This window comes from Cynocephalus volans, chromosome 1 (assembly GCF_027409185.1).
Source record: "Cynocephalus volans isolate mCynVol1 chromosome 1, mCynVol1.pri, whole genome shotgun sequence".
Taxonomy (NCBI): domain Eukaryota; kingdom Metazoa; phylum Chordata; class Mammalia; order Dermoptera; family Cynocephalidae; genus Cynocephalus; species Cynocephalus volans.
In genome coordinates, this window is record NC_084460.1 from 299,876,906 (window position 1) to 299,902,978 (window position 26,073).

Sequence of the window (26,073 nt, forward strand, 5' to 3'; positions counted from 1 at the left end):
TGTGAACTACAAAACCTTACACAACCAGCAGCCTGCAGGTCATTATGAGCCAGTCCAAGATGCCTATAATGGTTTTAACAAGGAAAGACCCAGAGCATATTTAAAAGCAAACACAAATAACCTCTGAAGGGTCAAGAGTTGTTCAAAGTATAATAAGAGAACTCAAGAGACTAAGAAAAAAAAAAAAAGAAACCTTTATTTACAACCATGGGAGTCCCACAGGAGTACACAAAACACATAGAATGTGCACACACACAAAATGAACCTTTTAAGTCAATACCATGCGTGCTCCTGGCCACCACCATCTCTCAGTGCCCTATCCGCACCACCATCACAGTAACATTGTCTGCCGAGCCCCGCTGCACTGCCTTGTTAGCCAGCCTGTTGCAGGCTGCTTCATAGCGGGCATCTATGGCGGGCTTCCCTTCCCGGCTCTGGATCTTCTCATCCTACCAGACAGGAAAGGGGCACAAGTGAACAGGGTGATCCTGCACCCTGTCACTCTCCCAAGACACATGCCAGGAGGAAGAACTGCTCCAGTGTCTATCAGGGCTGGCAGGACAAACTGACCAGCAGTCCTCTGGTTGGAATTCACATTGAAAAAGAGCACACAGGTTGCCCAACAACAGGGGGATATGGGGTCTCAGGACTTCCATTCTCTAAAAACTACAGTACAGTTGAAACAACTGGCAACCCCTTGTGAGATTTCTCACCTCGAGGCAGGACAAGATGAAGTTCACGGCTTCTTCTGGGGTAAAGACCTTGAAGAGCCCGTCACAGGCCAGCAAAATGAACCTACAACCCCAGCAAGAAATACAATAGGTTTTAGCAGCAAACTATAAAAATAAAGTGGCTTAAAGATGGAGGTAAAATAAATACCTGTCCAACTACTCAGAGGCTAAAACCAGCATAACTTCTAACAGGCAAATGTTAAAATTACTTAAAAATATTTGTAGGTGTGATGTTACACATTAAAACTGGGACTATCCTTCTCTTCACTAATAAATATAATTATGAATTACCTCAAACATTAGGTGCTGTGCTTTCCCAGACTAACTCAAGAAAAATCACCAAATAAAAACATCAGGTGTCACAGTCAACGTACAATGACTTCGTATCACCACAGGCCTTGCATCATTTCCCAAAGACACGCAGCCTAGAGTGAGTTTGGACCTGCGTGAAACCGGTGCGCACTGCATGCCTGAGGACTGAGTCCACAGCCCTATAGCGGGCACCGTCCACTTTCCTTCGTCTGAAAATAGCATGCTCTCCCTTTCAGAATCCACCCCTCTGCTAGACTGCCCCACGGAAGTCGATGGGACAGCTCTAGCTCTCCTGGCACCATGGACAGAATATGTCCCCCACAGGTTTAAGGTAGAACCACCTTTCTTTCCTCACTGTAATAACACCCATGTCTTTGTTTTCCTCTTTTGAGTGGGCATTCATTCAACCAGTACTGACTGAGCATATGGCCTGTGCTTGGGACACAGTGGGGACAAGTCTGAGCAGGCTCATGCCCCTTCTAGTGTTGTGAGAGTCAAACTCTGAGTAACCCCACAGACCTGTGACAACACCAGGTAGAAGCTGTGAAAGCAGAGCTGAGAGTACTAGGCAGATGGGGCCCGGCTGAGTCTGAGGGCAGAGAAGACTTTCCTGAGGCACCACTTAGAAACTCAGGAGGGGGCTGTTAGAAACATGTCCCAAGGCCCAATGGTGGGCAAGAACATGGCACACTGAAGGCAGGTGTGGAGAACAGGGCGAGTGATTTGAGAAAAGGCCAAGAATGCATGCACCAAGCACGTGCTCTTCAGAGCTGCACCTGCAAAGGACTGCACCCTGCTGCAGTGTCGCAGACAATCTCTCACTTCCCTCAGCAACTCAGTCTTAGGAATCCTGTATTCCCTAGCTTCCCATCTCCTTCTTGCTATCGCCTTTCACACGGGGCTACTGCACCTGTTCCTAATGGGCCTCCCTGGTTCTGTAATGCCGTCTTTACCATGAGCTGTTCAGGGCTTCCCCTGGGTGAGGCATGGGGCCTTGTCTTCAGGCACACAAAAAGGGAGACGGAGAGCTAAACGGGCAGTTTCTCACCCTACCCTGACTCTGCTTAAAAACTTCCTATTATTCTCCATCAGTTAAATTTGAAGTCCTCAACACAGAACTGAGGGCCCTTCACACTGTCCCCAAAGCACCTCTATCCTTCAAGTCCCTCACTGCCCATTCTTGGCCCTGCCTGGCTGTGCTTTCACAGTGTCACACTTTAATGCTTTAGTGTGTGTTCTCTCTGCCAGGAAAGCCCTTCTCCTTTCTCGAACAGGGACACCCCCTTCCTCCACAGTCAAAGCTGCCCAGAGCACCCACATGCCTGGGATACGCTGGACTGCAACCACCCATCCCCATGTGTGCTCCCTACCACTGTGGGCCTCACTACAACAGAGCCACATTCTATCTATCCCTGCACTCCAGGAACTAGCACAGTGCCTAAGACATTGCTATCCCCCCCAACCTTCCTCCCAGCAAGGCTCAACACAAATTAGAAGTCAGGAAGAGAAATAAAGCCATGTGTATGCACCCCAGTGCCTTTGGTAAGGTCATTTTACCTGTCATTGGGGGTCAGTTGGCAGCGTCTGATATCTGGCACAGAAGTGACCCCACAGCGCTTGTACTGCCCATCCCCAATGGAGCGTGACACCTCCAGCACACCCAAGACACGCCCATCCCTAAAATGAGGGGAAAAACATTTTCAGGCTCTATCTGGCAGATTATGGTCCACAGTACTTAGAATTTGATCTTAAAAGCAGAAAATAGGAGAGTGAAAGATATAAACTAGAATCCACATTATCAACCACTACTGACGTTTCTTTCTTCTTTTTATTTTTTTTTTAAAGCTGACCGGTAAGGGGATCTTAACCCTTGACTTGGTGTTGTCAGCACCACACTCTCCCAAGTGAGCCAACCGGCCATCCCTATAGAGGGATCCAAACCCGTGGCCTCGGTGTCATCAGCACCACACTCTCCCAAGTGAGCCAACCGGCCATCCCTATAGAGGGATCCAAACCCGTGGCCTTGGTGTCATCAGCACCACACTCTCCCGAGTGAGCCACGGGCTGGCCCTCAGTACTGACATTTCTTGATCTCAAATAATATGCAGAGATGTCTAAGTCATTAACATTCCTCCTGTCCTCAGAGACTCTACTGCACACTGGGGGGAACAGCACCCCCTGTGGTGGCCAAGTGGCAGTGGTCAGCCTAATCCTTGACTGGGCTCAGCAGTGGTACTTGTCACCACATTGCCCAGACCCACACCCCAGAGTCAGACTTGACTGGACTGGGTGGGAGCCTAGAATTGACTGTGTATCTTAAAGCTCCTCAGGTGTTTCAAGCATGCACCAGGGGCCGGCCTGTGGCTCACTTGGGAAAGTATGGTGCTGATAACAAGGCTGCGGGTTCGGATTCTATATAGGTATGGCCAGTTGGCTCACTTGGGAGAGCATGGTGCTGACAACACCAAGTCAAGGGTTAAGATCCCCTTACCAGTCATCTTTAAAAAAATAAATAAATAAGCATGCACCAGGATTAAGAATAGGTGGAATAGATGGATGTTCTGTATTTCAATCTAATTAGATTTGGAAAGTACCTGAAAGTGACTATTCCCAAATTCTGAAATACACTGTCTTTACAACAGGTACAGGTATGATTTAACATTAATGTGAACAGTAGTACTCTGCACAGTATTATATGATGAGGTGAGGGGATACAGAGAGATGGGGAGGTGACCTATACATGGGAAGAGACACCTAAGGCAGAGTTCTAATACCAAAGAGAAACCGGTTTTGGGGGCCCACTGCCAAGAAAAATTCTGCTCTGGGCTCTACCACTTCCTCACTGTATGACCTCAGGCAGCTCCAACCTCCCTGGTTCTTGAGCACTCAGCAAACACCAAAGCTGTGTGTGGAGGTTTCACACCACTATGGGGCTCCCAAATCATGGAACATGCAGCTCTGGAGATGCTGTGCAGATGGACACATACAACAGAAAATTCTGCTTTGGTCTGGGCTGCTGTCCTGGAAGCAGAGTTCTGCCTGTCCCCTGGCCCTTCACTGTGCCCACAGTCACCCACTCAGTGCAGTTTTCTGTAACAAAGATGTGGGTTATTTCCCCCCAGACTTTTGTTTTTTTTTTTAAAGATGATCGGTAAGGGGATCTTAACCCCCGACTTGGTGTTGTCAGCACCACACTCTCCCAAGTGAGCCACGGGCCGGCCATTCTCCAAAGATTTCTGCTAGCACCTGTCGGCTTTGTCCTGTTTACTAGGACTCTAATACATACTCCATACCTATCCATTTCTCAGAATGCCTATACTACCCGGGACACAACAGAAAGCCGTTTGCCCCCAACAAACTGCTGACAATTCATTCTCCTTCCCCACCCTCACACTGCCCACCCCAGGATTACATGCTTAGGAGCCAGTGGCTTCTCAAGTCTCAACCTAATCTGCCTGCACCTTGCTACCAGCCCTCATTAGGACTGGCAACTTGCCCTTAAGCACTTCCAAATTCTGCTTCAGGCTGCTTTATTTCTCTCCTGTTTTCCATCTGCCAATCAATCAGAGAACTGCTTTCCTATTAGTGGGCAAGCTGTTCAAGAGAGTCCTCACATCTTAGCTATTTTTGCTGTTATTTTCTGTTCTTTCTTCACAATCAAAGAGAAAGATACAGAGACAGAGACTTTCTACTACTTGTGGGTTTTAGGCTAATATGGCTGCTGAGAAAGCTGGAGACTACTTTGACTTCAGCTCTTCTAGCATGTGAGTAAAAGCAGGGACACAGTTGGTCCTGATAAACTATCCACAACTAATGTCTGCAGAGCTAAGGCTGGGAGACAGAAGCTCCACCTCCTGACCATCCAAATAATGGTAGATGCCCAAATCCAGTGTAATCATATGATGAGTGCTACAGAGATAACCAAAGGTACTGTTCCAGAACTGTTTTAGTTATGAGACTTGTATTTGACCAAGTTCTAGGCACACAGTACTGACATTTAAAGCTAAATGTTTACTATCTGTAAGTTTCCCCTCATCTGCTCAGTAGCCTTCCTTATAAAATAAAAATAAAACTGTCTTCACCTTCTCAGAGGAATTCACCACTGCCCAACTATCTCTGGTGTAAGAAAAAAGGAAAAACAAACATATATAGCAGACTGGCTTATTTTTGTAAGAAACACTGGAAAGAATGAAGAAACGGGGTGAGGGGACAGAAACGAAAGCATGACATATCTAAATATGTCTTTACACTCAGTTTAGATTTTGAACCATGTAATAAGAGGTTACTCATTTTTTTACTGTGGTAAAATACACATAAAACTTACCATTTTAACCATTTCTCAGTGTACAGTGCAGTGGCATTAGGTATTCACACTGTTGTTCAACTATTACCACTACACATCTCCAGAACTTTCTCATCGTCCCAAACTGAAACTCTGTTCCCCTTAAACACTAACTCTCCATTCCTCTCCCCCTGGCAGCCACCATTCTACTTTCTGTCTACAAATTTGACTATTCCAGGGACCTTGTATGAGAGGAACCACACAGTTATTTGTCCTTCTGTGTCTGGCTTATTTCACTTGGCATAATGTCCTCAAGGTTCATCCATGTTGTAGCATGTGTCAGTATTCCTTTTTTTTTTTTGGCAGCTGGCTGGTCCAGGGAATCAAGCCCTTGATCTTGGTGTTACAAGGCCACACTCTAACCAACTGAACAAACTGGCCAGCCCAATACTCCATTTTTTTAAGGCTGAATATTCCATTGTATGGATACACCACATTTTGCTTATCCATTCATCTGTCAATGGACATTTGGGGTGCTCCCTCATTTTGGCCACTGTGAACAATGCTTCTGTGAACATGGGTGCATGAAGCTATTCAAGTTCCTGCTTTTAATTCCTTTGGGTATAAGACCCAGAATGGAATTGTGGATCATACGGTAGTTCCATGTTTAATTTCTGAGGAACTGCCACACTGTTTTCCACAGCGCTGCACCACTTTACACTCCCACCAGCAGTATACAAGGGTTCCAATTTCTCAATGTAATTTATAAAGAGAAAAAAGCCCTAAAATTGAAAACAAATTGAAACTAATGATCTCAATAACCAAAGTGGTAACAAAACCACACTGAAAATAATTATCTCACTTTTCACCTGGTCCGCTGACGGTATGTCTTTACTGAGGAATATTCTAAGGACAAGAACAGCAAGGAACACTTAAATTTCATTGATAGTGGTATTTCTGATAGTATGATTTTGAAGCTATTTTGACGAATATATTAGTGTTATTAGGAACCATGCTTTTCAGCATAAGAGAAAAGAGCTACAAAATACTAAGTCAAAAAAGAGAAAACTAACATTAAATTTGAGTAAAAAGTGGCAATCTAAATGTGCGATTTAAAATGTGTTGTGTGTGTCAGTTTCCTAGGTCTGTACTTGAACAGACTTAAAATTAATGACAACACAGTTGAATGAACATCCCAACATATGAATTTTCGTTTTTAAGATTAATGCAGACATATGAAAAGGACACTAGAGCCAGCTGAGGATCTTCCACGGGCTGTACAGGGATAACGTGAGCAAGAGAAAGCACTAATACTCTGACTAGAATCAACTCACCACACTGAATAAATAAAGTCCACTGGCACACAGTAATTCACAGGGCGAGGAAGGAAGGAGAAAAGCAGAGAAAGGAAAAAAACACTAATTCCACAATTGTAAGTGACTATCTTACTTTGCAAATTGGTAAAGGAAAAAAATTAAACGGTACTCTGCTTTTTTTTTTTTTAGAAGAAACTATGTTCATCTCCTAGTGATGAGAGAAAGCCTTTTTTCACAGAATACCTACTAATACATGTGGAAGGAATCACCGAACATAAAAATCACCTTTGTCACCACTAATGAAATAGTTCATGCACAGATCATTAAGGTAGGCTAAAACCATCAGGTGAGAGGTTGATAGGAAACAGAATATTCACAAGGTACCAAAGTGCACTCCCCATATTACCTGCTGCTTACACAGGGGAACCATTTGGTTGCTACTAACGTAACCAAGTGCTAGGATTCAGCATCACTAATGATGATCACGTGCTTACCAAAGTGAGGAACTGTCAAGTATACGGCATCCTGCAGAAAACATCTTTGCTAAAAACATTTAATCTGAATCTAAAGAAGGCTTTACACCTTACTTCCAGTTTCTAGGAAATATACAGATATAATGCCATAAAAAAACAGGCAAGTGTGGAACGCTGGTGACTCTATACACCTGCTGGCCTGGACTAACATGGTTCAAAGCCTGGTAAGAAATGAGTCCAAGGGAAACATGTATGATGACTGGACCCTAGTTTGAAAGAAAATATAAATTTGGAGAGGATATTAGATAACCTAATATAATCTAAGGAAGCATTATTGTCTTAGTGTGAAAATGGTCACTGATTATACTGAGAATGTCCTTATCTTCAGGAGATGCACACTTGTGGTGTTATGTTGTCATGTCTGCAACTTCCAAATAGTTCAGCCTGACACACATATACCCAAAGCAAACATGACAAAATGTTAACTGCTGAATCTAAGTGGTAGTTACTGAAATGTTTGTTTTACTAAAGCTTTTTCTGTATGTTTGAAAAATTTAATAATAAAAGCTGGAGCGGGGAGCCAGCCCTGGCCTCAGGCAGGAGAACAGGTCACAGCAGGGTTCTGCTGCGAAGGGACCGAGATTCAGTGCCTGTCTCTGACCCTCCCACCTTTCTTCTCTGAAATAAAGGGCTCATCCAAGCCCATACTGTCAAATGGTATCTCTAAGACATCTAAACATGCTCTGAATTAAATGGGGATTATGAAAAAGGAAGTAACTGCAACACAGCTGGCCTTACTATCAATATCAAAATCTTTTCAAGGAATTCAAGCAAATATAGTCACATTCTCAGGCACTAATTTCCCCAGTAGTGGCCAGGACAGTAGTCACCGTGGCAAAAATTGACCAAACAGCCCAGTCTGTGGTCTGAAACCAGGCCTATTATCCCATTACTGCTCATGTAAACCATATCAACTATGACCAAAATCACCTCTCACTAATCCAGGAGCTTTTGAACAATCTCTAAGAGCTCAGACTCCTCTCCAGAGACCTCCCTCCACTACTGGTTGGGTAGACTCAGGCTGGAAGAATAACAAAGTCTTCCCCAAAAGAACAACAGAAGAGAAACTACATGTTCAAGGACAAATAACTGCCATCTTTCACTGATAGATTACTTTTCTCTTATCCCCAACAAAAAAAAATAAAATTTTAATCATCAAACTATACAATGAGCCAGAAAATACTTCGGGTCAAATTCATACTGCAATGTCCTTGAAGTGGAATTCTCCTAAGTCCTCTTCTAGCTGACATGGAGAGATGGCAGATGATAGACCTGAGTGGACACATGTTCTTCAAAGACTTAGGGAGGTGAAATGGAACTGCTGAAGACAGAGCCACAAAAGATGTGTTCCTCTAAGCCACAGAAGTTGTTCTCAGGATGTCCAGAGATAGTAAGCACACACTATGAATACATGCTGTCTTAGCCACTTCAGATTTTCTCTCTGGAGAATTCACCTAAAACTATAACTTATTCAGTATGACAAATGACAGTATTTAAGAAACTTCCTAGGCACAGAGACAATGTTGCAAACGGTGAAACAAATTTGAGACAGATTTTGCCCTTATGCGAATTTAATTTCTTTCTTTTTTTTTTTTTGGCAACTGGCCGGTACAGGGATCCGAACACCTTGCCCTTGGTGTTACAAGGTGACACTCTAACAGAGCTAACCGGCCAGCTCCCTTATACGAATTTAGGGAGGCATGTTTCTCATGCACACATTTTGCTTCCACTTGGATATATGTTAAATCTTAAAACAGTCATCCACCCATGTCACCAGTGTCAGACCTAAGACAGGAGTCTCTCCACACTGAAAACCATGCAATATGGAAAGTTCTGTTTCTTGAAGGTTTCAGAGCCACTACTACGGCCAACAACCCTCCTTCCCTAGAGCTCTGTCAATTACCTGACATTTCCTCCAGCCTTCTGTATTCTCATTCGTTCTTCATACTGGGTTGGATTGTGCTCTTTGCTGAGGCTTAAGGCTGCATGTTTTTGACTCTCCTCATTATAACGACACAGAATTGCCTGGGAAGATGGAGAGTACGACAGTTGTATAAAATTCAGTGAGCACAGTGCATAAAGTTACTAGCTGAAGAGAAAGGTTTTTATTTTATTTACTTATTATTATTATTACTACTATTATTATTATTTTTGAAGAGAAAGGTTAACAGTGAAGTTTCACATTCAGCCTCCTGCTGATAGACACAAGTTCAGATAATCAAGCATCAAAGAAGTGTTGAATATTGAAGAGCAAAGCAGTATTGTAGAAACACCAGTCAGGGAGAAAGGCCCCTGGTTTTGTTCTCAACTCTGCTGCAAACTTTGCTGGACGACCACAGCCAACTGCTCACCCTGGCCACTGTCACATATGTGACATGAAGCGAGGCATTCAACAAGTGTCAAGAACCCTTTTGGCCTTGAGTTTACAAGAGGCAAAGATAATGCTGGAGAGGCCCTCCACACCAGCGCCTCTGTGTGTTCTCACCACCATCAGGCTTACTGTGTGCTTTGCAGAGGAAGGTGCTGAGGCCCAGAGGATAAGTAACATGCCGAAAGTCATACAACAGAGCCAGGATTCCAATTTGGGCCAGACTCAAGCCTTTGGGGTTTTTTTTTTTGACCGGTAAGGGGACTGCAACCCTCGGCACGGTGTTGTCTGCACCACACTCAGACACTGAGCACACCGGCCATCCCTATATAGGATACGAACCCGTGGCCTCGGCACTACCAGCGCTGCACTCTCCCAAGTGAGCCACGGGGCCAGCCCACCTTTGGGGGTTTTTTTTGGTCAATTTTCTTCCTGCTATTTTTGAAGTCACTTGGTCTAAACACATATGTACTAGAACCAGTCTACTAGAGCATCACCAGAATATAAACCAGGCAGGGACTGTTGTCTGTTATGTTCACTGCTGTACCCCTAGTGCTTGGTATCTATGTGCTGAATAATCACCCCAGAAGCATCAGGGGTGAGGGAGACCCCCTCTGCTTAAGTGTGGGAAGGGTCACCTTGCTCCTGTGACTGCTGAAGCAGCATGGAGGCTGGCTGAAGCAGCAGCAGTGGAATTGAACATGTGTCCTGACATGGAGGAGGGAGAGACTGAAGTCAGACTTACAAAGTGCTGCCATCCAGGCTCCTTGTCATTCCCCACAACTGTCACCAGTAGGAAACAATACCCTGGGCTTTCTCCCTCAGCCAGGTGGACTGGGCCCAGTGAATGAATGGCACCTCACCTAGTACTTTTCTAGCTGTAGCTTTCAAGTTATTCTGAAGTCACAATGATTTTGAGAGGCTGGGGTTGTTACTTTTCATTCATTATAGTCTGAAGTCAGAGAAATGAAATTAAAGAATATTTAAGCTACGTGCATATGATTAAATTACAAACCACAGAATCACCTACCTGCACAGAGTACACACACACAAAAAGAAAGCACGGGGGGTGGGGGAGGATCTGGGTTTTAAAACAGAAGTCTGTTACAGGGCATAAGTCTTCCCAGAGAACAAACTGCCGCAGTTTGGCTCCTGTTCCCCTACCTAGAAGTTAAACTCTGCAGAACACCCTGCAGCAACCCCACAAGAAGCACAAGATGTCAACCCAGACCTCATCATTTTAATCTTATTCAGCAAGTACTTGCTAAGGTTTTGTTCCCCATAAACACGCTTTATCTACACAGGTGGCTCTAGAGCCACATACCCGACTGTCTCCTAGGTTGGCAATGTACAGAATGTTGTCTACAGCCAGGACACACGTGGCAGTGGACCCATCCTTCCAGGCAGGCTTCCTGAGGGAAACAGCAGAAAACAGTCACCACCAATAGGCTAGCACTATGAGACTCATTTCCAGCTAAACGGAAGTATCTTCTACTTTAAAATGGACTGTTTCCTTGATACTTGCTATTTTTTTGTTTTAGATTTAGCTAGTGGTTTTAAGAGCTTACTCAGCACTAGGCACTTTTCAGACAGTGACCGTTAGTATCAAACCACATCAGAAGACCTAAAATGTATTTAGGGAAACAACACATGCAATCCAATCACACTTCTTCATGGAGTTATACTTACTGGCTCGAAGCTTGTTTAAGGAACTCTTCATCGGTATGCTTAAAAGTGTCCAAAAGGCATCTCTTCACAGTTTTCTCTACACTGATTACATCTCCTATTACAGGAGGGCCAAAAAACAAACAAAAAACAATCTCTCAAGGAGGGAAGATTATCCTCCTCCCATGGTCAATATCCTTTTGTATTTTTTGCACATCAATTGATTTCTAAGCTTGTCTAAGAACAATCTCTATTTCCTTACCTATAAGATAGTGCCATTTCAACTTGGTTTCCCAAGTGTAAACGCAAGACACTCACTGTACCCAAAGACAATTCACAAGAGGTACCCATCACTTAGAGACATGAGAAGTACTATCCAAGACCACCCATGCACAGCCACTACACCTGGAAGCCTAAGTCCACTCCTCTTAGCTCCTCTTTTAAGAGTCATCAATGATTCTTTGCTAAATCAAAAATGACATATCTGATTTATACAGTTACCCAAATAAAATAAAAACAAAGTGAATATTAACTGATTTGGTTCTCAGCCTCACCTTTAGGAAATTTCCTGATTAAGTTCTGATGTAAATTCTGTGCAGCGAATTTTGAGGCTCGAATTCCTCCATGTCCATCAAAAACAGCAAAATATGAAACCCGAGTACTGGAAGAATGAATTAGGAGTCAATGAGATTCTCACAGCAAAGATCACACCTCCCTGCTAAAGCTTTTAAATCTCATCTCAAACAGTGAACATTAGTAAGCCAGAAAGTCACACAGGTGAGACACCAGTCACACTGTCACAAATGGAAAAAAGGTGTAACGCTGACTGAGACAAACATTTAAGTAACTTTCATGGCATTTTAAATTAAATGTTAAAAACCCACACTTGTTTCAAAAATCAAGATCTGTTAACTAATTTTTCATTGATGATGAAACTAAACTTCAGAACTTTTCTCTATTTAAATCAGAGTTAGGAATAAAAATTAATACACGGATAGAGTTATTGATCCAAGACAGCCAAAAGTATCTATAAGAGTAGGGAGGAAGTTCCAGAATTATTACTCAAATAACCTGACAGACATCTGATTTTAAAGCCTGTCTTACCAGTCTTATTCCTACTCCCCTTTCAAGTTCGGCCAGAGATGCACATATATGGAATAAAAGGAAAAGAACAAAAATGCCTACAAGAAATGACATTTAATTTATACAGCTGCTCTTCTTTCAAACTTTTTGGAATCCCTTTTCAATTTAGGACACCATAAGCCATGAGAAAATGAACCTCATCTGGTTGATAACTCAGAACTGTTATCTTACAACCTAGTATTTGCTAGGTATGGCTTAGTGTTGGTTAGGTATGATTTAGTGTCTCCAATTAAATCTACCCCCAAAGGTTCTGCCCTCCATTGCTCACCACAAGTCCCTTTCCTGACTTTCAAAGCAATTCCAAAGCACACTCCAAGGCACACCACAATCTTGTTGAACAATGGCAGCCTTACAGAGATGAGTGTATGTGCGGCTGCCTCTGCATGTGACCAGCCAGCCATCACCTCATCTTCATGAGGCCTCATCTACTGGACAAAAGCCACTGGCACAAATGGCTCAAACACACCGTATATTATTGACCAACTGCTTCAGTTAATGTATGTCATGTATATACAGTACTATGTAATTCTGGATTTTGGAAATTATGTAATATACATACCGTGTATGAGTAATTATATAATATATATTATTATATATGTAACATAATGTATGTTAACATCCAACTTAACATTCTACCATCTGATTGCTTTTTCTCCATGCCTAAAAGCTAATCCAGAAAGCTTCATTTTAGTTTATAAAGTTGCATGAAATTTTTCATTGTCTTTTTTCTCCTTAATGCCATTTCAGCTTTTCTGCTCCCTTTCTGGGCCCTAATTATTTGTACAGGATGAGTATCCCTAAACTAAAAATCTGAAATCCCCCAAAACCCGAAATTTTCTGAGTGCCAACATAACACTCAAAGGAAATGCTCACTGGAAGCACTTCAGATTTCAGATTAGGGATGTTCAACAGGTAAGTATAATGCCAATATTCCAAAATCTGAAAAAACCCAAAATCTGAAATATTTCTGGTCCAAAGCATTTCAGGTAAGGGATACTCAACCTGTACTAGCTCTCTCTGATTACCATTCATACTTTAGTTAGTGGCTTCCAACTCTACCTTCTAGGTCACAGAATAGAAATACTTTCTGCCAGAAGCTGCTGTTACTGGTGAAGAGTGACACCCCATGAAGACCCACGATGTGGAGAGTCACTTCCTGTTTAGCTGGGTTTCTCACCTACAGCACTACTGACAATTGGGGCTCGGCCATTCTTTGTTGTGGGGCTATCCAATGCTTGTAAGATGTTTAGTAGCAACCCTGGCCTCTACCAGATGCCAGTAGCAACCCCCTCCCCCAACTGCAACAACAAAAATATCGCCAGACACTGACAAATGTCCCCTGGAGGGCAAAATCAACCACAGCTGAGAACCACTGATGTAACACTAAGCAACTCAAGTGACATGTCAATCTTTCTCGTAAATACAAATGGCCACAGTCCAAAAATCCAGTCAGTGGAGAATTTAATGCCGACCACTCTTGTTGGACACTCACATGAGGGACGATGGGGGCCTACACTCCTCAGTGATGTCGTTCAGGATGACATGGGCGTCCTGCATCTCCTCCCTCTCACCCTTCCGCTCGGCCACATAGCCTTTCAGACCAAAGATGACCGAAGAGGCTAAGGAAAAAGAGAACAAAAAAGCCAATACAAAACTGTGCCCTCCCCCCAGAAACCCTAGTCCCAGAGCAAATGAGTGGGAACTATGGCTGTTTTGCTCAGCAATGTCCTCATGGTGTAAATAAATGAGCCACTCCCCTCAAGGCACCTCCCCCGCTGCAGGTGTGTAACTAAACTCAGAGCACTGCTGGTCAAGTTGGGCTCTGAGAGGATAGACATCAGGGTGGAGACATGAGGACAGCCAGCACGCACAGAACAGTTCGTCTAAGGAGGCGGAAGTCAGAGCACGAGAGCAAGGCAAGGGCTGCCGCTCACAGAAGGGGGACTCAAACCAGGGGAAGGGGTCATATGCAAATAAAGCCTTGCTGAGAAGGACAAGGACAGGAAAACTACTAGTTTAGAGAAATGCAAATCAACAGAGTTTGCCCCAAATGCCCTGTTGGACACCCTGAAAATATGTATTTCCATGCCTGAGGCTGGTGGCGAATTTGATCAAATGGTGAGATCAGTTGCTTTTACTTCAACTGAGGAAGAAAAGAATAAAAGAGTCCACTGTTGGCACAAAAACCTATTTATGTTTAATGTCTAGGCTAGTTCAAGCTCATCTTCTGACACCTAGAGTCAGGTAAATTTATGATCTTTCTGAACACTTCTGGAAGACCTATCTCTGGGAAGTGACATGTTAAGCTGAAAACCACATCTTCTCAGCAGATCTACGAGCAGGTATTCTCACTACATCCGTGTGCATCCTACGGCATTCACTAAGGTAATTTGTGGCAAAGGACAAAGGAGTCTGGTGCAGTAAATGAAAGCCCACTACTTCTCTTTAGTCAATACTTTTAATTATCTTCCCCACTAACAAAACAAGTTACAACACTAACTACAAATTAACTGCCTTTCTAGTCTCGGGCTCTCTTTTCATAAGCTGCATCATTGAATTCTATGTGCTAATCTATAGGTTATGAACAGAGATCAGAGACTGGGTGGTCAATAAATTAACCATTCACTGCAGAAGGCAAAGAAAAAACTACCTGTATTTTTTAACTCTTGAGGAACAAATGTAGGTTTCCTTTCTGACCAAAGGTAGGGTGAGAGATAGATGTACATGAAAAGTAAAAGGAGAAAGAAAGCAAAGGTAAACTTGGACATCTGTTTGCAAAAAGAGAACCCTACCCATTTTTTAAATACAGATATGAAAAGGAAGTATTATAATTAGAAAGCTGAGATTGCTTTTTGCTCTGGGTTGTTAAAATACGAAGTCTAATACATTTGTTTCCAAACTGTCTGAAAACCTTTACAAACTTTCTTTTCCACAAGCTCTTCACTGCCATTCTTCTCTTCCTCGGAGGTCTTTCTCTTGGCTCCTTTCCCTTCGTTCTTTACCATCTGGGATATGCACATGGCAAGAGAACCTGGAAATAAAGTATAAGCCAGACAGAAACACAGCCAGATACTGTTAGCAAAAGTCATTAGCAGACTAGTCAGACTAGTCTCCATCCCAGTCCTCAGAGACAGAATGACATTTCAAGCAAGAATTGGCAAATGCAGGCAGGCACAGTAGTTAGGGCTATGACTCCACCCCGGGGGAGGGGGGAGGCAGAGGTGGGGCTGGGGGGACAGCCACAGGCACTGCTGCAAATCCAAGGTGGGAGAGCACAAGTTAAGATTGAGGCTCTGAGTCAGAAAGACCCTGAAGATACACTTGTGTACCACATAATAGCATTCTGGTCAATGACAGACCACATGTATAACAATGGTCCCGTCGTAACATTATAACGGCTATACCATAGACTAGGTATGTAGTAGACTACACCATCTAGGTTTGTGTAGATGCGCTCTATCATGTTCACAGGACAACAAAATTGCCTAACAACACATTCTCAAAATGTATCCTTGTTGATGAGCAATATGTTCCTGTATTTGTAAAAGGTTTCTCACTGGTAAAAATACTTGTACATATTTTTGGCCTGTAGCACATACATGTGTTTTATATTCCCAGGCCTTTACTGATAAACAGGGGAGTGTCCAAAACCTGTAAACAAACTGACATGTCCTGAACAAAGTCTAAAAAGTAATCAGTGCCCCAAAAAGCTCAAAATGAGACAAATGTCAGGCTTTAAGAACTGTATGTATCCTAAAAGGCAAAATGGTGCTGGGGCAGCCATTCCCACTTGCAGAGGGATGGATCTTTACTCAAAGCCAGAGCTAAGGGCACTAAAGTGTGTGTGTGTTTGGAATGAGAAAAGTCTAGGTTCGAAGAGATGTGCCCTTAAGACAAGTTACTTAACCTTCCAACCTCAGTTTTTTCAAATGTAACATGGTGAGAATACTGCCATCTCAGAGGGTTGTTTGCAAATTGATGAGGACAATGTATGTAAAGCATATGTCATAGTGCCTGCTACATCACATGTCCAATAAATGGCAGCTGCTGTCCAAATCAATGGCTCTAAGGTCTCTGCATTTAGGTATAAAAGTATGCAACTATTATTCAATGTACTCTTTGTCAGACATTTCTGAACACTGAGGAAAAAGAAGAAAAGAATATCCAAGTGGATCATCTGGCAAAAAAAAAAAAAAAAAACCCAGCAAAAAAGAAAATGTCCCTGCCCTCAAGAAAAGTCAATCACTTGCACAAGAACAGACTTCTGCAATAATATAATATAATATAATACACATATGCCGCCCAGTATTATAAGGCAAACTAATGAGAAAATGTCATAGACGTTTCCAACAGAATCTCTCCTGATGGTCTCTCCATTGGAGTCCTATTGCTTACTGTTTCGGTTCCAGGTTTCCCAATGTATATGTGAAAGTATCTTCCTCTCTTTTAAATTTCAAAACAGAGAAAGCTTATAGCTTTGTTATTGACTTCTAAGCAAATTACACTGTAGTCAGATAATAAGATCTGTATATGAAACATTCTTTATTGGGACTTATTTTATGGCCTAGTACATAGTCAATTTTTGTAAATGGTTCCTGCCTGCTTGAGAGAGTGTGTCATCTTCTCAAGAAATCCAAAATACTGGATGCAAGATTCTGTATATATCCCCCCCCCCCCAAAAATCAAGCTTGTTAATAGTGAGTGGTATGTAAATCTTCTAAATTGTTACTAGTCAATTGTCATTTACCCTATGGATAATTAAGAGATAGCTATGTTGAATCTTCATTTCTTTTGTTAAATCTGGTAAGAGCCTTGTTTACACATATCAACTTTCATTACAAATAAGAGTACTGTCTTTATTGAGAAGGTTTCAGGCTAAATTTTGAGTATGAGAATGCTGTTATTTTTTGGTACGAATTCTCTAAAAAACCCAAGAATTCTTATGTCAGATGATTCTAATACTTTTTCTAAAATACAGGAAGTATACTAACTTAATCTATACTTTCTAGTCTGATTCAAATGATTTTATGGTGATAAATTAATAATACAAAAAAATCTACCTGAGAACCTTCAAATGTTCTATTTGATAATAAAAGAATAGTTTTACACCAGAGGATAGTTGCATATGAAATAGCACTGCCTGCATCCCCACTGCCCCCATCACCACCACCCACCAACCAGATGACCTCCACATAGTTCTCAGATGGAGTAATAGATTTGTCATTGACAACATAGACGAATCTGCTCTATTCTTCCCTTGCACTTAATTGGAACACAAAATGAGAGTTAAACATTTTCAGGAGCAATTGAGCCAATGCTAATAGGCTTGATACATCTGGATCTGCCAGGAACATAACAAGGCAAACCAGAACAACAGACTCTGAATTTTTTTAAAAAAACGTTAACAACAATGTTCAGAGTAAATTACTAAACTTTTAATTTTTACAGGCAGTTCTAACAGGTTGAACCCCAAGAAGTTAAATAATCTCAAAAGTGATATAGTATCAAAGCATCTAATCTTTTTGCTTCCACCTAATCGTACCTGTTTAGTTTTAACAAACCTTACGCTGCACTACGATTTAATGTAATCCAAAATCCCACTAAAACTTGCAGATAAATTTTACATAAGAGTAAAATATTATGTATTATTTCTATCAGCACCTTGGATTTTCTTCCCTACCACTTACCTGAATCGCCACTGCTAGCAGGTGGGAGATCATCAAAAAGCAAAGGTCCCCCTGATCCTGAAACACAGCAGAACACTTAGTGAGCCCACAAAAAATGTATAAGGCTTAAGTTTCAGAATCCATCCCACCAGGACACCTATGTAGGTTATTGAAATAAACTCAAAACTCTTGCGTCAATCCAGTGGCAACTCATACTGCAGTGAATAATATCTTCAACCTATTTTAAAGTCCTATCATTTCAAAGGAAATAAAAATCTGCCTTAAAAAGTTAAATTTTATTTCAACTAGTAAAATAAATACTCAAATGAACCAGAGAAAACTGCTCAACGTTTTTACGCAGTACTTCTCAGGGCTGACGACTAGCAGATTTTTCTGCCTTACCTGATGCCATGGATTCAAAACTTAAGACAGTCCAACACCTAAAACATCTGTGTGTTGAAAACGGGGGAAAGGGAAAAAGTTTGAGACAACTACAATCCCAGGATGAGTAGAGACGTTGACACACACCTGGGAGAGCCTGAAGACTGTACCTGAGTCAGTACTGCTGGCCTGAGGGAGGTCATCAAAGAGCAGGGATCCTTTCTGAGCTTCTTTCCCTAAAACACAGAAAAACTGTTTAGAAAGCATGTGGTCATGATCAAGGATGGATTGCCAAAGGAGAAGACGGTGTGGTCTCCCCTGCTTTGAGACAAGTTTGCTATTCTATTCACATTTTCTCTCTCCTGTTGGACAAAATTTCTTTCTTTCTTTTTTTTTTTTTGTCTTTTTTTTTTGTGTGTGTGTGACCGGTAAGGGGATCGCAACCGGCCATCCCTATATAGGATCCAAACCCACGGCCAGAGCGCCGCTGAGCTCCCAGCGCTGCACTCTCCCGAGTGAGCCATGGGGTCGGCCCCAAAATTTATTTCTTAAAAATATTTTCATGACAGCTATTTAATATAAACACTTGTTTACAATGGTTATAGTCAACATAAAAGCAAAGAATGATGCCCCTAACAGGCATTTAAGAGCCACTGGGTATTTTGAGAAAAACAAATATTTTTCTTGTTAATTTCATTATTAAAAAGCATCAACCATTTAAAATATCTTTCTTTAAAAGAGAATCCTCCTGGGAAGGAAAAAAACTGACTGTAAAACGAGAAAACAATACTTCTGTACCTCAAGATAGAACTTCAGCAATAAGGGGGCCCTTCAAAGATCTATAGGTTTTTAAAAATCCTGTTTCAAAACATTCTAAATTAACCACTAGCTAAAATCTCAAATGAGCACAGACGTGGTGGTGAGAGCCTCAAGTGAAGAAAGTCTGTCATAACTTGGTAGCCCTAGCACAGTGCCTGATTTAATAAACATCCATGGAGAAAATGAGTTTTAGATAACTGAAGACAGATGGCCTCAGGAGAAAGCCAGAGAGACCTTTTTTTAATCTAAAAACCTGAAAATTTACATTTCAGAAGTACACATCTTAAATGATTTATGCCCAATTATCCCTTTCCACATAAAATTTAACCACTTTTCCTTATTCTCCAGCTTTTTCCAAAAATTCTATTTAAGCTACCAAATATATGAATTGGCACACAGGAATTTGGGAAAAAACACAGGGCTGAAGATAAAAATATGCATGTCCATCTCCTATGAAGTTCAATACACTGACCAAATATACAGGCTTTCTCCCACCTTTTGTTCCTCAGAGTTCAAGTATAAAAATGTACTCACTTAAAAACCATTTCACTCAAAATAAATTTATATCCTCCAAGAGGTTCATCTACATTGTCTTTTTGCCTCCATGTAGAAATGAACTGGGTAAAGTCTACTTTTTTTTTTTTTTTTTTTTTACTGTCCAGGGATTGAACCCCAGACCTTGGTGTTTTCAACACCACACTCTAACCAACTGAGCTAACTATCCAGCTTCAATCTCTTTTTTAAAAACTTAAATTTAAATTTAAAAGCCCCAAGGAAGGAAATTTTTTCAGGGGTCTTTAGATAATAAGTACCTAAAATACAGAAGAAATCCCCGACTTAACAAAAAGTAATTCTTTTGCTTTATACCCCTACTGCGAATGGGAAAGTGTACTCTAATTCTTTAGGATTATCCTAAACAAATAATTGCAAAAACTTTCATTTTTCTCACAAGTGGCATATTCTATGGGAAGTATTCAAGAAGCAGCAGGACTTTAAAAGGTATTTTAGGATAAACACTTACTCAATGTATTAACCCCCCTGTAAGAATCCCTGATATTCTAGCAGGTCACTTCCAAGGGAAGCCCAAACTACTTTGGGTCTAACAATCAAAATGCCCATTCTCCTAACAGACTCGAAACCATATGGGATAATCCAGAAAAATCACATTGCATTCAGTGGGGAGGGAAGAAGCCAATTTGAAGAGAAACGAGCCCCTCCACTTGTGCCTGGTCAGATTTTAACTTTTGAATAAACCCACCCAATTAAATCGGGTCTTCCTATTGCCACTGTCCAATGGCGGAAGTCTTCTTTTAACCAGCTAATATATTCTCAGTTCTTGCAAGCATTCCTCACAATACAATTTCCAGCTTAGTATCAGTCTGGCCTCTCCCCTTTGGGTACAACTCAGTCTAAGACAGTGCCCAAAACTGATAACCACCCCTCAAAGAATAACCTATCTCCCTATCCTGCACAAAATGAGCCTATCACCTTTTTTCACTCTAGAATACTAGAAGAGGTACTTCAATTAAACACAGTAAGACCATCTTACATTTTGTTGGCCACACCTGAGAATGGCTTATAAAATAACTAATATTTACCGCCTGTCAGGCACTATTTTAAGGGCCCTGCATATTTTAACTCATTTAATCCTTACAATAATCTTATGACATAAGTACTATTATTGTTGTTATCTACTGATGAGGAAACTAAGGCACTGAGGGCAAATACCTGCCCAAGATCAGAGAGCCAGTGAAGAGTGGAGTGGGGATGCAAGCCCAGGCACTCTGGCTTCCCAGTCCATGCTCTTGGCGAGGTGCTACACCACCTCCACATGCGAGCACCCTTCCAGGAACTTCACAAAGATCATCTCATTTTACCCTTACGACAACCCTACAATGACAATTCTGAGGCTTTATAAGACCTCTGGAATACTTTTTGTATCATCGAAAAGATCAAATTAATAAGTTTGCATCTGGATTCTTTAAAGAAAAAAAAAATGTGTAGGTCATAAACACTATATAGACAGTCCCCAACTTCCAATGGTTTGAATTTAAGGTGGTGCAAAAGTGATGTACATTTGGTAGAAAATGTACTTAGCCCATACCATTCTGTTTTTCACTTTTAGTACACTATGCAATAAATGACAATATTCAACACTTTATTTAAAAACAGGCTTTGTGTTAGATGATTTTGCCCAACTGTAGGCTAATGTATATGTTCTGAGCAAGTTTAAGGGAGTCAATGGCTACGTTATGATGTTCAGTAGGTTAAATATAGTACATGCACTTTTGACTTAATGATATTTTCAACTTAGGATGGACTTATCAGGACGTAACCCCATCATAAGTTGAGGAGCATCTTTAAGGGAATTTCTGATTAGGCAAAACCTTACATTCTGTTTTGGATAATAAATATTAAAAGTATTGGGAACTGCAATCACTGGACAAAGTTTAACTTTGACCCAAAACTTTGGAAGAGGTTCTCCAAGCTCTAATAAGAGCTCTAATACAGAATGAAATAAGAATGAAAATGTTTTTTCATTATAGTTAATCTCCCTTAGAATTTTTTTTCCCAGTTATCTACATTCTAAAGCTAAGTCTATCCAAAGTAACACACTATGCTGAGAAAAACACTCTTGGGTTGATCACATTCAGGTTAGCTAAAGGTTGCTAAGTATGATAAAGAAACAAAAAGAGCTTAAAATATTTTGCCTAAATTGTTTTTTAAACGTGAATTTTCTTTTCAACTGCAAAAGCAATACAAATGTTTTCCAAATACCACAGAAATATTATGGGGGACAGGGGGTCCATAATGCTCTCCAAGCATAATAAGTTTGGCGTATACTTTCCACTTTCCTTTACGCTCATATACATATATATGTTCATTTTAATTTTTAAAAGGTAGACTCACACAATACTTCACAAATATGGTTGTTCACCAAACCTATCAGGGAATGCTCCAGGCCAACACACCTGACCTAAGTCATTCTCTCCAACAGTTACAGACTACTCTGTATGGGAAGTAACTCTACTCATTTGTCCAGTTCTCTTACTGACATTCAGGCTATTTCTAGTTTTTCACATGAATACACCACAATAAACAACCTTACACATATATCCTTACATAATCTGCCAGACTGCTGGTCCAAGGGTATGGGCAGTTTAATTTGGACAGCAGTCAAAATTTGTTCCCCAAAAAGCTCTTATAATTTCTACTCCCAACATACTTTATGAGAACGTCCATTTCTCAACACCCTCACCAATGTTACCAATTTTTGCCAATCTGATGGGTAAGAAAAAATGGAATGTCAGTGATTTGACATTCTCTTCCTCCTCAGTGACCAGGGAAGCTGAACATAAACTCCTGCTAAGGGACCATTTATATTCCTTCTTCTATAAACTGTCAGGATACATAAATCCTTTGACCATTTTTCTAATGGGTTATATATTTTTTATTAATATTGTAAGCCTTTCATTTATTAGGAATATTAACAGTTAGAAATGTATATTGCAGTTATTTTCTCTGTCTTTAGCCTTCGTGGTATCTCTTGTCCTGCAGAAACTTTAAATTTTTACATAGTCAAATTCATTTTAATTTTTTATGACTTGAGTTTTCTTGCTTAACCCTGAAGTTTTACAATTAGTCTGTTTACTTCTAATATCTTAACCTTTATTTTATGTCTTAAATATTCTTAAGATGGTCTACCAAGCAAATACTTAGTCCTTGACAGCTAATCATCAGCTGATGCAGCAATAAGTGAAAGAACTACCCCATAAAACTGAAACCAAATTATTGCTGAAGCAACTTTAAACCATGACACCTTTAACTAACTTGCATGAATTGTCAAATATAAGCTGTCAATCTTAAAGACATTAAGTCAGCACTTCTATGGATATGACAGAAAACTTCCATTTCTGTCTGATATGAACAAACATAATTCCTCTTTTAGGTAAACTACACACACTCTCTCTGTATACACGTTTCTTTTTAAAAATTTGATTCACTCAGCAATCAAAACCTTTAAGTGCTGAGATGAAAACTACTAATGGCTAAATACCTGAAAGCATTTAATGCACTCTTTCTATATTTTTGCCAGATCATAAAAATGTAAGAGGCTTGGGTGTAGGAACATGAGATACAATATTTACAAGAAAACAAAAGTCAAAGAACTAAAAAAAATACGCTTGATGTGATCTGAGCAGTGTGGCATCTTATCCCTTTTTGACACTTACTGCTTTTATGAAATCCATTTTTACCTTTTTTATCAGCTGTTCAAGTTAATGGCTCATATAATAATGGCCAACATCTACAAAGCACTATGTGCTCAATCCTGTCCTCTGTGCTCCACAGTACATGTGGTACACACACTCTAATCCCTACCATACCAATAGGAAGCATCACACAGATGCAGAAACAGCCACAGAAGACACAGAATTAGTAAGTGAAGAGCTGGACTCAAAAAGTCTCAGGTTGATGAGTTACAGCTCAGCTGGTTAGAGTGTGGTATTATAACACCAAGGTCAAGAGTTTGGGTGCCTTTTATTGTTCCCTGCACTAGCTTAGAAACTTGTGGCACCCACATATCACATGCAAGGGTCATGATGCACAGTTTGGCCTCAACCTTCAATCCACTTTAGCAATCAATATGATTTACTGAAACAAAGTATGGTATATAAATTAACTTTTTAAAAAAATACAGTATTTTTATAAGAAAGTGAAATCAGATTCTATTCTTGCTGAAATGATTTTTTAACCTATCCAATCTCATTTTGTTGGTTTTAACTGCCAGTCAAGATGACTTTGGACCTCAATCTGTCACTCACTTAGTACTTATCCCTCTGAGCTTCCTGTCATCTACAAATTCTGAAAGCATGTCTTTTTTGTTTTAAAGCTATTTTTAAAAATACACAGGCAGGGAACAGTTCACTAATCCACTCTCAGAGTATGGGGGGTTTGAACACCACGCAGCCCCTCTGCTACCAGGTCAGTTCAGCCAGGGTTGGAAGCTGAGTTTGGAAAAAACAGCGGCAGGATGTACCCTCCCACTGTATCTGCTGATAGGATGCTAAGTGCCAACTTGTAAGATTTCAAGTTGTCAGGTTTTGTACCGTCAAGGGGGACTTCCCCTGAACAGACCCAAATTAATTTCAGGTAAACAGTAATGGAGATTTTAAAATGATAGGGTTACAGTTACATTTGTGAATCCAAACTCAAAACTGCCTATACAAAGCTAGTTTTCACGCACGACTAGAACTGTAGTTATCTAGAAAATGAATGGCTGAGTTAAGTTCATAGACTCAAGGACATGTTATTTAGATGCTTCTATGCCATCAGAATGGTCAGTGGGGACAAGTGATGGTGCCCTTACTGAGAACAGGGCAAAAAGATGAAACTTCAAAACGGCTCGATAAAGACCAGCCACGCACAGGTGAAAACCCAGAATCCAGGCCCTGTGGAGAGCAGAAGGACCCCTCTTCAGGGCCCCAAATCCCTGGTATGCTCTGCTCTGGTGAACTGCAGAACGAAGCGTTCCCCATTTGAGCACATTGTTTTCTTGCCTAGAATCTCTGCAAATCACAAGTCTACCCATCTTTAGGAGCCCAACCCAAATACTGCCTTCTTCCCCAATCTCAGTGGACTACAAATACCACTCAGGGAACTCAGCATTTCCCACAGTCATTAACTTCTGCCAGTTTTAATTACAATCACTTGCATTCAGAATTAAGCTCTCTGAAAGCAAAAGCTGTATCTTATTCACCTTCATATTCCCTACAACAGTAGTTTCCAAATCACTGTCTCCAGACCCCCGCTGGGCTGTCCAGTCAAAATCCCCTGGGGATTTCAGTAACAGATTCAGAAACTCACCTTCTGATTGTGATTTAGCGGGGCTGAGGTGGGCCCGGGGAATCTGAATTTGTATTTAAAATTTTACAGGTTTTCTGCCACCAAGTTAGGTTTGGAAATAAGACTCTAAACTACAGCAACTAGCTGAATGTCTTGCATATGAAAACATTCACGTGTTTTGCCAAATTAAACCTGGAGTGACTGTAATCCATCGGACATAAGGGATTAAAAAAGGCACTGTTTCATATTGCTAATATGTTGAGCTCAAACGACAGACTGCAGGGACTCGCACACTGGCAGGGTCAGGGCTTCGTAGAGGAGTGGACCCAAGCTAGCCAGCGCTCTTCAGGGAGCGGAGGAACTTCCTGTGATCCACGAAATAAAACCATAGGACCACGGAGAACGCACCTTGTCTTCAGGGCTTCAAAACCAATAAGAATCGAGAAGGTGATTCGTGCGATCTGCGGTGCAAAAACCAAAATACCCCAAGCCCCTGACCGTGCACCCCGCCCGGGGCAGGCTGTTCTGAAGCCAGCGGGCTGGAGCGCAGACCGGAAGCCCCGCAGGGCCGCTCGCTGGAGCCCCGGCCTGGGGCCCTCGCGGCCGGCGGGCGCTCGGAGCGCCTCCCTGGGGCCGGGCCGCGCGGACGCGACGGCGCCCTCCCCCGCTGCGCAGGGCCGCGGGGTCGGCGGCCTCTCCGTGCTGCGCAGCGAAGATGGCGGAGGCGCGTCCCCAGGCCCCGTGAGGGAACGGACGGCCAGGCAGCAACAGGCCCATGCAGCCCGCGCGGGCGCCGCTTCAGCCGCGGGCCTCAGCGGCCGCCATCCCGCCCTCCTCCCCCTCGCCCGCCGGGCGGAGACGTCGCTCACCGGCAGCCAGGCGCGGCGAGCGCTCGGGCTCCGGCAGGTCCCCGAACAGGTCCATGGCCGAGACTGGGCGGCGGCGGCGGCGGACGCGGACACAGCCCGCGAGCGACGGCCCGGCTCCACACCCGGGCGGCGGCGGCGGCGGCG

The 26,073-nt window shown here is 41.9% G+C and overlaps 1 protein-coding gene across 2 annotated transcripts; it reads right to left on the bottom strand.

Annotated features, from left to right (window-relative positions):
• Positions 1-175: 175 nt before the first annotated feature.
• Positions 176-26,073, bottom strand: ILKAP (ILK associated serine/threonine phosphatase). Of its 2 annotated transcripts, XM_063103399.1 has the most exons (13): positions 25,930-26,073; positions 18,568-18,633; positions 18,038-18,094; positions 15,262-15,381; positions 15,001-15,042; positions 13,843-13,969; positions 11,762-11,868; positions 11,232-11,325; positions 10,867-10,954; positions 9,078-9,199; positions 2,601-2,720; positions 714-795; positions 176-449 (listed from the first exon to the last, which is right to left on the bottom strand). In XM_063103399.1, the coding sequence occupies exons 1-13, from the start codon at positions 25,982-25,984 to the stop codon at positions 309-311; spliced, it is 1,221 nt and encodes a 406-aa protein (XP_062959469.1). In that variant the 5' UTR covers positions 25,985-26,073; the 3' UTR covers positions 176-308. The 2 variants fall into 2 exon arrangements, with proteins under 2 accessions (XP_062959469.1, XP_062959476.1); XM_063103406.1 differs by lacking the exon at positions 15,001-15,042.

Coding starts and splice junctions, on each gene's coding strand:
- ILKAP (XM_063103399.1), bottom strand. CDS start 25,984: ATGGACCTGTTCGGGGACCTGCCGGAGCCCGAGCGCTCGCCGCGCCTG. Junction 18,634..25,929: donor CTCGCCGCGCCTGGCTGCCG/GTGAGCGACGTC, acceptor TCTGTGTTTTAG/GGAAAGAAGCTCAGAAAGGA. Junction 15,382..18,037: donor TGCTAGCAGTGGCGATTCAG/GTAAGTGGTAGG, acceptor CTTTATTTCCAG/GTTCTCTTGCCATGTGCATA.